Source organism: Delphinus delphis, chromosome 17 (assembly GCF_949987515.2).
Source record: "Delphinus delphis chromosome 17, mDelDel1.2, whole genome shotgun sequence".
NCBI lineage: Eukaryota > Metazoa > Chordata > Mammalia > Artiodactyla > Delphinidae > Delphinus > Delphinus delphis.
In genome coordinates, this window is record NC_082699.1 from 13,456,053 (window position 1) to 13,470,593 (window position 14,541).

A 14,541-nucleotide genomic window follows, 5' to 3' on the forward strand; every position below is an offset into this window, starting at 1 on the left:
TATCCACTCAGGTACAAGTTTAGCACATTCTTTACATGAAGTTGGTTTTGCTGCTTGCCCTTTAAAAAGTGAGTTGATAGTAGAAATTAGGCTTTCGGTCAGCGTTTACATAGTGACTGTACCGCAGAAGATCTGTAGTTTACATGGTCATATTTGAAGTTCTGCTTTTGATTAGTATTATGTATTATATCTCAGTCATATATCTTATCCAACATTTAAAACATTCCACCACATATTCTACTGAAGGTGATTGTAGGGCGGTGATCCGTGTTCTTGGAAAGAAGTTTGTTAGCTGTTTAATCAGAGTGACTGATTCATTTCTTAGAACAGGACCATGCTCATTCTTAGTCTGCTTTTGGGTTGATCGATAGTATTGTCATGATAACTAATTCTTTGGCGTCATGCTGAACGTTGATAAGGGAGTATCCTTAAACATTATGTCATTTAGTTCTTCAGCATTATGTCCTTGATAGGCCTGTTTGGAACTGATCTCTCAAATCTGGAAAAAAATCGCAATAAAAGAGTGGGAATTACTAATAGATGAAGGTGTTGGAAGACATAAGATCAGGATAATTTTTGTGTTTTAGGAAGTAAAAAGAGACAGAATTGAAATTTGACACCTCTTGATTACCTTTTTACGTGGAGAAATACAGTGCTACAAGACCATTTTAAAATCACCTCTTGTTGGTTTTGGAATCTCTTTGCTGCTTACATTTGATTCAGTTTGTGTCTGACAGTGTATTGACCTCAAAGTAATGTTCTCTTGTTATTTTATGAGTGTGAGTCTTCCGTAGGTTGTGATGAGACCTGATTCTTTCTGTCCTCTCTACAAGGTGATATGGTAGATACAAATTTGTCTACTACCTTGAGGTTGAATTGATTTATACATGGCCCTTGTTATTTAAGGATAAGTGGTTTAGGAAGACAACCATTGAGAGTGAATCCACTTAGAAAGGAGACCAAAATTTTATAAAAAGTGGGAGAGGAGGAAAGTTTGATTGGGACTTTATCTTGGTAAAATGAAAACGTATATTATTAGTTTGTTTTAGCTAATCTAATATGTAACAGAATTTAGGTTTTTATTTCAGTTAATAATTTGAATCTCAAAAAGAGTGAATCAAATGCTTAGTCTTTTTTGGGGTGGGTGGGGACATATATTTTATGACAAGACTCTGATGAAACAATATGATATTCTTCATTTCATGTTTGACTTTCCTAGTATTTTAAAAAGATTTTTTTGAAAGAATATTCAAATGCTTCATTAATTTTCTCAAGAGACTCCTCTGGTATTGAAACTGTTCTCTTATGAAACACCTATCTCCTTGTCATTCTGGTCATTTTTCTTTTCCTGCATCATGAATGGGTCTAGCTCTGAGAGACCTTCATCTGCCAATGCCTTGTATATGAGTGGGGAAGTTCCAAGGCCTGTCATCTTCTACCTTTTCCAAGATTATGGTTTCTCTCTGCAGTCAGTCTGTGTTTTTCTGATACTGACATTCAGCATTTAGTTGCCCAGATGAGTGAGATAGACCCTGGTGTGAAGCAGGGAGAGCTGATACTGGGGTCAGATAATTAATGAGCAGTTTCATTTGACAGTGATTTTTGCCACCTCATAGCTGTAAGACATCCGTCATGAACCCTTATGCAACTTACATTAAGAGAACTTGTTGACATAAAAAAGATGTACCCTTTCCAACAGTCTAGATACGGTTTAGCAATATTAGTTTTATTGGGTTTATTGAGAGGAGGGGATTTGTTCTGTTATTACAGTCCATCCTAAATCATGATTGCAATGTTTGAAGAAACCTTGGAAATTAGAAAAAAGCCATAAAATAAACATACGTGCTTCTGATTGTCTTTTTTGGCTCTTATCATCTTCTGAAGGCTTGCTGTGGCATCTAATGTGTCCCCTTATGAAATTCATCGTGCTTCCACCTTACATTCTGTGATGATGCTTTGAAATTCATTTTTCATGTATGCTGACCGTATAATTGGCAGCCCATCATATACCTCAAATTATAGATTCAAAAATCATTCAACTTCTTAAATTAGACTCTGAATTGTTATTCTTTTCTTGCTGGATCTCGTAACACGAGACACACACAAAAAGAAGTGGACCTTGGTGAGGCGTGTTGCCCACATGGACGCCTCTGGGTCCCAGTGTGTATGTCTGAAGTCACTGCTGGATCCATCCATTCGATTGCTCTCTTAACCATATTGGGAAGTGATATTTAAGTGGTGTCCTTCATAAGTTTGACAAGGAAAATTACTGGAAAATGATTGAAACCTGAAACCACAGCATGGAATGAACTGTATGAATAAATGTTTAATAATAACCATACATAATCATAAACACACACAGCCATCATCCCTGATATTCATCACTGTTAATTCATGCCAACTCTCATTTTATTAATGTTAAATTATAGCTGTGATCACACAGCATTTAATTCTGTGTTTACATATCTGTTTCTCCACTAGTATATGTGTTTCTTGGGAGCAGGGGTCGTGTCTCATGTTATGGGTCCGCAGCATCTAGGACAGTGTCTGGTAATTGAATGCAGATATAATTACCTCGTAGTTATGTATTACTTGTCATTGTCTTTTCACTATGTTTTTGGCGCCTTTGGTTCATGGCAATGATTCTGATGTGGTTCTGTTCAGAGTCCAATATTTGTTTCATTATCCCGCTGCTTTGAAGTTCTCTAATCCTCTCGAGCATCCTGTTCTTGTTTATGGTTCACAAATGTACCATGCAAGGTTTTTCAGTTTTTTGTGTTAAAGTTGAACACCCTGCAAGTGTTTGAAATTCAGTCTTTGTAAAGTCTTTGTAAACTTCTGTAGTACAGGTCCTGTTTCCTCTGTCTAATGGTGGGTTTCCCTTACTACATTTCACCCTTCGCACTGCTGGGCAGTGGTGACGGAGGAGGAATAAATAGGTTTGCACAGCTTGGGGTAGAAAGAGAGAAGCTTTTGGAATGAGAGGATCCTGGTGGGTACATCTCCCACCACTGGGCACAGTTATTTATTTATGATTACTTCTTACCTTGACCTACCAGTTAACCTTCCTTTCCTGGTCTAATAAAAGCAGTCAGGATTAGAACCATGCAGGTAGTTTCCTAGTTGGAGTTTTGCTGTATTTAATTCTACATATGTAATTCATCACAAGCAAACAGTCTCTGATTTTTACATGGTAAATGTAGCTTTCTAAAGGGAAATACAAATTAAAAATGATAAATCATATTGATGATAAAAGTATATTATTTTGGCTCTTTCAAAAATCTATTACGTACATTTTATATATAAATTTTTATTGAGGTATAGTTGACATACAATTTTATGTTACTTTCTGGTGTAGGACATAGTGATTTGACATTTGTATGCATTGTGAAATGATCACTACAATAAGTTTGGTTACAATCTGTCACCATACAAAGTTAATACAATATTATAGACTGTATTCCCATGTAGTACAGTACATCCCCATAACTTATTTATTTTATAACTGCACGTTTGTACTTCTTGATCCGCTTCCCCCATTTCATCCCCCTCTGTGACCACCCTCCCCTCTGGCACCCACCATCTGTTCTCTGTATTTGTGAGTCTGGGTTTTGTTTTATTTTGTATGTTTGTTTGTTTTATTCTTTAGATTCCACATATAAGTGAAATCTTCGGCATTTGTCTTTCTCCCTCTGACTTACTTCGTTTAGTATAATACCCCCCAACATCCATTCATGTTGTCGCAAATGGCAAGATTTCATTCTTTTTTATGGCTGAGTAGTATTCTATTCTATATACATATACCATCTCTTCTTTATCCTTTCATCCATTAATGGAAATTTAGGTTGTTTCCATATCTTGGCTACTGGATATAAGGCTGCAATGAACATAGGGGTTCCTAAATCTTTTCTGAATTAGTGGTTTTGTTGTCTTGGGTTAGGTACCTAGTAGTGGAATTGCTGGATCATACAGTGGACCTATTTGTAATTTTTTGAAGGACCTCCATACTGTTTTGTTTTTTATAGTGGCTACACCAATTTACATTTCCACCAACAGTGTACAAGGGTTCCTTTTTCTCTACATCCTTGCCAACACTTGTTATTTCTTGTCTTTTTGTTAATACTCCTAGTCCTGACAGGTGTAAGGTGATATCTAAATAGAGAGCCCAGAAATAAGCCCACAGATAGATGGTCAGTTAATTTATGACAAAGGAGGCAGGAATATATAATGGGGGAAAGGACAATCTTTTCAACAAATGATGTTGGGAAAACTGGACCATTATCTTATGTGACATATAAAAATTTACTCAAGATGTATTAAAAACTTGAATGTAAGACCTGAAAACATAAAGCTCCTGGAAGAAAACTTAGGCAGTAAGCTCCTTGACATCATTCTTAGTGATATTCTTTTTTGGATCTGACTCCAAAGCAAGGGAAACAAAAGCAATAAAAACAAATGGGAGTTATCAAACTAAAAAGCTTCTCCACAGTGAAGGAAACCATCTACAAAATGCAAAGGCAACCTACTGAATGGGAGAAGATATTTGCAAGTCATATACCCCATAAAGGGTTAATATCCACAATATATAAAGAACTCATACAATTCAATAACAACAAAAAATCTGATTAAAAATGGGCAGAGGATCTGAATAGACGTTTTTCCAAAGAAGAAATATAGATGGCCAACAGACACATAACAAGATGCTCACTAATCATCAGGAAAATGCAAATCAAAACCGCAATGAGATACCACCTTATTTTAGTTATTTTTTAAGGAATTGCTAAAAGACAGCAGGACTCTAAATCATATGGGTAAAAATATTATTTAAAAATATCTTCATTAAATATGTACAGATACACATTACATTATATGTAATGGCTTTAGGGTAGTTCAAAATTAATGATTTACACAAAGCCCTCTTATTTTTTAAAAACAGTTCTTTCACACCTTCCCTCTCAAATGTTGGTTTGATGATATATCACTACACTGTTAAAATAGCTTATTTTCTTGGGCACTTTTTTCTTCATGATCACAATTTTTTCACAATACCATAATCTGCTGCCTCTGACATCTACAAAGTGACCCATGAAACAGTCTACAAAGCTAATTTAATAAAATAAACACGCTTTTTAAAATTTTAGAACTAGGACTGGCCGACTTGCTGGAGATTTATATTAGGAGAGAATGTTTAACACATTGCCTGGCACCTTGTAGAAATATTAAAAACCTGACTTTAGTATTCCTCTAGATCACAGTGTTTATTATATATGGTTGCTCAATGACTAAATTTGTATTGGCCCAAGAATAGATATCTAGATTTAAAACTTAGCATCCATTTTCAAAATGAAGATAAAATACTAACCAGGTAAAATAACATTATACAGATTTTAATGAATATTCGGTGATGATGAAATGTACCATGGGTGTAACTGTGATCTGTAACATATGATAAACATCTTTTCTGTCCTGGGCTCTGGGAAGCAGCTGGGACAACCTGGCAGGGCCCTGTGCTCACCTTCATCTCCATGTTAGCAGGGTTGCTATACTGTGCACTTGAGCACCTGAGCTCAGGCTTCCAAAGCAGTGTTGCTTCAGGTGTTGACAGAGTACGACAATGTATCAGAATCTACTGGAATGGTCTGGGACCTACCCCAGATGTACTCAGTTTCCATCTGTGAGGATAGTGCCAGGGAACCTAAAAGTTTTTAACAGTCCCGTCAGGTGTGTCTTCCAGACTCTGAAATTTGAGCACCATTGTCTTAGAGGCTTTGCTGTCTTCCAGTAATCTGCCCAGCTTGTTTTATTGCTTTCACATTTTTGGTTTTCTAGCTAATTTGTCTGACATGCTCATTTTGATAGACTCTAGTGCTCTTGACTGTTTCCTAGCAGTCTGATGTTTGTAATCATTCAATTTCAGTCATTCAATTTCAATTTTGTAGCTTCGCTTCTTTATCCCTAACCCCAGAAACTCTCTTGCCATTTCTAGATAATGAAAACAAATTGCACGTAATTTTCAAAATATCATAAACCTCATGCATTTCACAGACAAAGCTGTGAGTTTTTGTTTTTTTCCACTACAGAGAAAGGTAGATTATATCATGTAAGTGAGGGAGAAATATGACACCACATTAGTCAAAAACAGACATTTATTAAGTGTCTGCTTGCAGATAGGATGAATTTGAAGTGAGAGGCATATCGTGATTACATGAGAGACTATATCTACACTTGGCCAAATTTTCTTCAATATTTATAATAATGTATCTACCTGTGTTTCAAAACTTTTTAATGATTTTTAGTCACCATTGTCCTGGAAATAATACACAGATTAAATCATGGTAAAATCAAAGACACAGTGGACATTCTTTTAGAATGAGGTTTTTAGACAGATCTGTATGTTTTGACACAGAGTTTTTTAAGTACGTAAGCATTTCCCTAGGAATTCATGAAGATATTTCATGTGATGATAGTAGATTACTATGGTAGAAGATAGTAAAGGTGATACTGTATTAATTGTTGAAGTCTGCTGTTAAATATTAAAGACACATCACCTCAGTAATAGAAACGTCTCAGTAGGATTTAGTAAAGTGTGTGTTACGTGTGTATTGTGAGATATACTTTGTATATTTGTGGCAATATGGGCTTGATGTCCTTACCCCATAAAATTACATTAATTGATAATTAAGCAGATGCTTTGAGTTGCTTAAGAAAAGAAGTGTTTACCTCAAAGAGGTCAGTTAATCTTATTCTGAGGTTTTTTTTTTTTTTTTTTGCGGTACGCGGGCCTCTCACTGTTGTAGCCTCTCCCATTGCGGAGCACAGGCTCCGGACGCGCAGGCTCAGCGGCCATGGCTCACGGGCCCAGCAGCTCCGTGGCATGTGGGATCTTCCCGGACCGGGGCACGAACCCGCGTCCCCTGCATCGGCAGGCGGACTCTCAACCACTGCGCCACCAGGGAAGCCCTTATTCTGAGTTTTGATCAGGAGCTAGGAGTTGGGAACTTATGGTGATACCTTCAATATAATGTATCTGTATATTAGTGAGAGTTTTGAGAGCTTGCTGTGATATCAATCTGGATTAAATGAATCAAAAGTCAAGCTATTCAAGTATAGGCTAGAGGAAAGAGACCTGGGAGCACTTTGACTAGAGGGGCACTTTGAATCAATTGTAGGATGGGATTGCCATAAATATGCTAATATAACCTTATGCTAAATTAATATTATGTATTGTAGGGGACTGGAGAAATAATAGTATCACTGCTATATTCTTCATTTGCCAGCTCACATCCAAATGATTGTATTCGCTTCTGGAGGTGTTCATGTTAAGGGAAACTCTGACAAACTGGAGAAGGTCCAGAGGAGATCTAGCAGGATCTTCCAGGTTTCTGAAATCAAGCCATATGGTCAAAAGGCAACGGTGTTACAGAGCCTGGAAGGCAGAAGGAAGCATGTTAGCTATGTTCAGATATTGGTCGGCCTTTCATGAAGAGGATGTCCACCCACTCCTAGGAGGAAAAATAGTCAGCGAGTGAAAATCATGGTAGATTTTGGCTCTGCAGTAAGAAAAACCTTTCTGATAATTAGACTAAATAAAGAAATGGACTATCTTATGAAGGAAGGAGCTTAATTTTACTGGAAGTATCCAGATACAAGCTGGAAGGCCTTTTTCTGTCAAGGCAGGAGTCGGTGTTCTCTGAGGCAACAAGATGTGTCCACCCTCAGTAACCTGAGAAATAACATTGTCTTTAATGAATTAAACCATAAAATCAACATAGAGTGAAACACAGCAGGGATCAGAAATAAAGGAAGGAAACTTGCAGAATCAGACCACCTTCAATGTTAGTAATCATAATTGTAATAGCCTTTATTGAGTCCTTTGTATGCGTTAGGCATGTGCCGGGAGTTTTGCATGTATTGCTGTATTAATTTTCACTCTGACTGTATACATTAAGCCTGATTATCCCTTTTCTACAGTGGTTTGAAGGCATATGAACATAGCTACAGAATCAAAGGAGCCAATGAGATGTTTGACTTGTTGACATTGAAAGTAGAGAAAAGAGAGAAAGGTCTAGGAGGGAGAGACACACAGAGAGACAGATAGACTTTGGACAGTCTTGTCCAGGTGGTAGATAGAGTCTCCTAGCCCAGTGCTTACAGAAGCTCCCCTTAAATCCCCCTCGCCAAGATTCTTTCTGTTGATGTTTGGCTTTCCAAATGGGTTAAGTTTACAAAGGGAGATTGTTTTAGCCATACTCATGGGACCATTCAGTGTGTATGTCGGTTATCATCAAGAATAATATATCCGCTTTCTATTTTACACATTGGTCCCCATGAGTTCTTCTTGGACAATATCTCCCCGGAGGCTGTATATGAGGATGGAATAAATTGCCTCTAGTCATTATAGTTTGCTCAAATTCACATTAAATTCTCATTATATTTATTAACAAAGATAATAACCACAAACAAGTCAGAAAATGTATTGTTAGTAATTCTTTCATTTAGGAATACATCTATAAATAAATACCTACATATTTAATTTGGGAAACTTACTTGGAAGACTGGTTAATATGAAAATTAACCTAATATTGGCAGTAACCCTTTATAATGTAATGAATTATTTTCCTGCCTTGGCACTCATGGGTTGCTGTATGGAATAGTCTAAGGTGAAGTGTTTTGTACCTTTTGTAAAATTGCTACAAATAAAGCCACTTTTCATAAGGTTGTGTAGGTCCCTTGTGCAAGAATCAATATGGTTTCCTTTTTTTTTTATATTTTTTACATTTTTAATACTATTGTATCTTAATTTTTTTCTAAGAGAGGATGGTATTCACTATAAATTAGAAATCATTGCCACTGAAACTGGGATTTATATTGATATTTGATGACATTTTTTGCTTAATTATCACATGACACGGTATATGAAATAGTGTAAATTTTTCACAGATCTCCATTTCTATTTCTATGTCTACCCTTTTGACAAAAGGAAAGAAGAGAGGGAAGTATTTAAAATTTAAAATGTGTTTGTAATGTAGATACTCAGATTAACACAGATTAACACTTCCCTTTCGGGAAGTTTCTTATTATAGTTATATGAGTTATCTTTTAAAAAAATTTATTTTTTAATTAAAAAAGGAATTTTATTGACCTATAGCTGCTTTACAATGCTGTGTCAGTCTCTGCTGTACAGCAACGTGACTCAGTTACGCACATGTAGACAGTCTTTTTTTATATTCTTTGCCATTATGGTTTATCACAGGATGTTGAGTATAGGTCCCTGTGCTGTATAGTAGGACCTTGTTGTTTATCCATTCTAAATGTAATAGTTTGCATCTTCCAACCCCAAACATGAGTTATCCTTTTAATTTAAATTTTTATAATTGATCAGAACAACTATACCTATTGTTATGGTGAAAATATGAAATTAACATTAATGTTCTGAGTTTAAAATATCAAAAATTAAAATTAATGCATTAAGTTTAAAAAGAATCAGAAATTTATTCCCGGATTTAAAGATACCAGACATGTTTATATTTAAAACAGAAGTTGGGCTTCCCTGGTGGCGCAGTGGTTGACAGTCCGCCTGCCGATGCAGGGGACATGGGTTCGCGCCCCGGTCCGGGAAGATCCCACGTGCCGCGGAGCGGCTGGGCCCGTGAGCCATGGCCGCTGAGCCTGCGCGTCCGGAGCCCGTGCTCCGCAACGGGAGAGGCCACGACAGAGAGAGGCCTGCGTACTGCAAAAAAAAAAAAAAAAAACAGAAGTATTCTTGAAGAGCACACTTAACAGGTCTCTACTGAAAACTTCCTTGTTTTTGGTCCAACTCAGTGACTCAGGGCATTAGTTATGCTAGTCTAGGTTGTAGAAAAGAATAGACTACAACATTTATAATGGCTCAAAATAGGTGTTTTTGACCAGCTCACACAACAACCCAATGTGTGTGTTCTGCTCAGTGGGCAGTTTTCCTTTTTTTAAAATAAATTTATTTATTTATTTATTTTATTTATTTATTTTTGGCTGCGTTGGGTCTTTTTTTACTGCGCGTGGGCTTTCTCTAGTTGCGGTGAGTGGGGGCTACTCTTCGTTGTGGTGCACAGGCTTCTCACTGCAGTGGCTTCTCTTGTTGCAGAGTATGGGCTCTATGCGGTGGCTTCTCTTGTTGCGGAGCACAGACTCTAGGCCTGCGGGCTTCAGTAGTTGTGGCTCACAGGCTCTAGAGCGCAGGCTCAGTAGTTGTGATGCACAGGTTTAGTTGCTCCGTGGCATGTGGGATCTTCCTGGACCAGGACTTGAACCCATGTCCCCTGCATTGGCAGGTAGATTCTTAACCACTGCGCCACCAGGGAAGTCCCAGTTTTCCTTTTTTGATACTTCAGGGACCCAGGCTCCTTCCCTCTTGTGGTTCCTTTCAACTTCCAATGGTAAGCACTTGTATTAAGCATCAGTTTTGTCACTAATCATATGACCTTGTGGGCACTCAATAAAGGTTTATTTAATGAATGAGTTTGCCATGCAACTATTAATAACTGTGGCAAGAGGTCCTATGGAATGTTGTTCTCTTTACATAGATTTTTTTTCTTTTTATTTCTTTTTTTCTCTTCCTCTCCATCCTAGAAGTGGATACAGATGGCCCTCCATATTGCGGGTTCTGCATCTGAAGATTTAGCCAACTTCAGATTGAAAATACTCAGGAAAAATAATTCCAGAAAGTTTCAAAAACAAAACTTGCACCAGCAACTATTGGATAGCATTTACATTGTATTTGTAACTATCTACATAGCATTAACATTGTATTCGGTCTTAGAAGTAATCTTGAGATTATTTACAGTATACAGGAAGAGGGTCATAGGTTATATACAAATACGACACCATTTTACTTAAGCGACTGGAGCACCCTCAGAATTTGGTATCTTCAGGGGTCTTGGAAGTGATCCCCCATGGATACAAAGGGATGACTATATATAAATTGAGACCTGCTAAACATTTAGACAATTTCATGTACTTTGCTATCTGTTTATGGAGCTCTTTTTCCGGACCAGGGAAAGAAAGGAGGAGGATGAAAGGAATATTAGGGACATTAATGTTATGAGTTAGTTTGAAATCATCTCCTTTTTAGAGAACAAAGGTGAAATGTGTCATATATGCTGTGTATGCATACATATATAAAACAGCTAAAAGGAGACATAGAATCTCTTAAGAGTAGCTGTATTTAGTGATACTGACCAGGAGGAGACTGGGAGGGAAGGATACCTACGTTCAGTGTATAAATATTTATACTATTTGAACTTTTATCCTGTCCATATATTGCATCTTAAAATAAAAACAAACCACTTTTAAGGAGAAAAAAGAATTACACACGAAAGTTTCTGTTAAGTAATCAGACATTACTTTCTCCGTTTTTCCTGGCTTAGGGGTCCAACATTACCGACACCTGTACTGAAATGCTAATGTGTGGAGTCTTATTAAAAATTTCTTCTGGAAATATTCAAGAACGGGTGTTTTTTCTTTTCGATAACCTTTTGGTGTATTGCAAACGAAAACACAGGTAAGAATATAGACAGGTAATAGTTCAGAAACTGTTTATCCATCGCACAGGTTCAACCTTTCCTCTGCTCCCAGGAACTCATGACCTCATCAGTAAACTTCCACATGCTCTTAGCTTCCTCTCCTTGCACCTTGAAGAAAGGGAACGGGTTAGGATTAGAGCCAAGAGATAATTAAATTGCTGTCTCTCTATCTTAATGAGCTTTTAAAAAAATTCCTTTTTACCATCCGTGAAAACGAACCTGTTTATTTCTTGTAATATGCTCTCCTAAATTCTTCGTGTTTGGTAACAAGATTGGGATTAGTAGAAATGGGCTTTAGGAAGATCTAGAAGAGGCTGTTAATTCTACCTGTGTGAAACTCTTTAAAAAATTATAAGGTGATTCAAGTTGTTTAGGTACAATTATTTTTTCCCCCAACTTTACTGAGGTATAATTGACAAATAAAATTGTAAGATAAAGTGTACAGTGTGATGATTTATGTATACATGGTGAAAGGATTTCCCCCATTGAATTAATTAACACATCCATCTAGGTGCGATTATTAAAGGCATCAGTTTGAGAATGAGATCTTTTCTTCATTAGAGTTATCTCATCCTTATATATATGCCTGCCCCCAAGGCCAGAGCTTTTGCAAAATTAACAGTGTACAAATGACGTGAACCTTCATGGTCTCATAGCTGTAATTGTTAAATAAAGTAAGCAATAGGAAAAGTTTTACAAAGTTAAAATCATGCAGTTTAGCAAATAGCCTTAAAGTATGTATAGTGAACATGGACCAAATACATAGTGATTAAAAACGGAAATCACTAAATAAACCTATATGTCCATTCCCTTCCTGAATTGGAATGGTGTGAATATACCATCTGTTTCATTCATTTTAGAATACGTCATCTCCGTTACCATATACTTTCTAAGCTCTAAAGATCTTTCAGAGAATATGAGTAAACTGAACCTTTTCTGAAACTTCCATAATTTTGTAATTCTAGGAGCCAGGGACTGGTGATTTCACTTTAATTCTACAGCTACATTCTTTAAAGAGCAGAGTGCTGGATTAGGCCCCCCAACTCTGGACATTTCTGTTGCTATTCATTTTAGGAGAAACTAGTTTAAAAACAATTTATCGTGCGATATTAGATACATATAACATGATATTGCTTCCTTTGGCTTGTTTATGATATTTGTAAGATAGTATCACAGTGTATTGTCTTCTGCAGTTTACATTTTGTATACAATATGGTTTGTAAACTAGTTTGTAAACTATATATCCCTGTGTGTAGCAATAATTTATTCATTTTAACTGCTGCATAAGAGTTCATTGGTTGAGGGACTTCCCTGGCAGTCCATTGGTTAAGACTCCACCTTCCAATGCAGCGGGCACGGGGTCAATCCTTGGTTGGGGAGCTACGATCCCACATGCCGTGCAGTGCGGCCAAGAAAAAAAAAAAAAGATTTCATTGGTTGAATATATCACAATTTAATTATTCATTCTCCTATCAATGGACTTTAGGGTTGTTTCCAGTTTTTCTGCTATTGCGACATTACTGTACACATATCCTGGTGACCATTAAAATTCATCAGGAGGGAAGTCATAGAATCAAGTTATGCAAGTACTCAACACTACAATATAGAGCAAAATTATTTTGAAACCCAAGGTTTTCCAATTTTGATACTTCAATAGGGTCATTTTCTGAAGAGACCAAAGATCTCTTTATTTAAGCTAAGTGTTACAGTATTGGTCAGACACTTACTGGGATTTCAGTTTGAGTATTAATATCTACAGGTCAAGAAAAATATAAAAAACCTGGACAGAGATCACAGCAAGATCACAAAGAAAATTAATGCTTTGGAACATAGACCCAAAGATAGATTCTGTAGTGTGTGTGTGTGTGTGTGTGTATACATATATATATAGATAGATAGATAGATAGGTAGATAGATTATAATATATAAAAAATATATAAACATGCCATAATTTTTTGCCTGTGACTAAAACTGCTATTGGGGATATTAAGCTTTGAAAAATATGATTGATTTTAAGTATGATGTACCAACTTATAAGAAATTCTTTTCTGCAAGACACCATGACACTGTTTCCTCCCTGAGAGACAATGCAGTTGCCTGCGTGTTATTCTGCTCTGCATTCTTCTCTCTTCTGCCTCCAACGATGCCAACTTTCATAGCTACCTGGCCTGAATCCTTAATTTAAAGCAGTTATTTAGGCTTTCTACAAAGGACATTTAGAGGTCGCTTTCAAAATGAACATGGGTGTGCAGGATGGTGAAGGCCTAGGGCTGGCAGACGCTCAGTCAGATTAATTAGTCAATTTAGTTTTGTTCAGTGGTGATGAAGGATTATGAAGTTTTGATGAGGGTTTAGGACATGTAAGCTGGAATATGCTCTCTTTTCTAAAGGAACTCAGGGAGCATGATAGCACCTTGAGACTCCCCTCCCTTCACGTCCCTCTTCCACTCCAGGGCAGGTGTCAAATGCAAAGGAGAGGAGGGAAGGGGGCACTGCATTAGTGTACTTGACATCTTAACTTTTGCTCGGTGTGTCTTTGTAACACAATACATTAATAATTATTTCAGTATATTCAATTGTTAGCAGACTTCTGTCAGTGAGTCAAATTGAATAGTTCAGGTCAACTGAAGTCTCTTGAATGACTAGGTATTACTTAATCTTCTTGAATTATTTCTTAGAATCTTTCCTCTTTAATTTAATATATTTAAGAAACCCAGTTTTGAAAACACTATCCCTGAGTGTTCAATGATTCAAGTATAAATATACATAACTGCCTAATTCATTATTACAAATATTGTAAATATTACAAATATTACATTATTACAAAACACGGATTTTTTTTTTTGTTTTTTTACTTTGTGTTGCTTAGGTTTTAATATTAAAGACTGGTACCATACACAAAATTTTGAAATGTTTTGGACTATTTTTAAAATAAATAAGATCTTTATGAAGGATTATAAATGTATTGAGAGACTTATCC

General features: G+C 36.5%; 1 protein-coding gene across 1 annotated transcript in view; it reads left to right on the forward strand.

Moving 5' to 3' along the window:
- The window catches only part of PREX2 (phosphatidylinositol-3,4,5-trisphosphate dependent Rac exchange factor 2), a 288,786-nt gene that overhangs the window by 89,625 nt on the left and 184,620 nt on the right, over positions 1-14,541 (forward strand). The window contains exon 7 of the mRNA XM_059994740.1: positions 11,406-11,539. Within this exon, the coding sequence (XP_059850723.1) occupies positions 11,406-11,539 (134 nt within the window). The remainder of the gene's footprint in view (positions 1-11,405; positions 11,540-14,541) is intronic.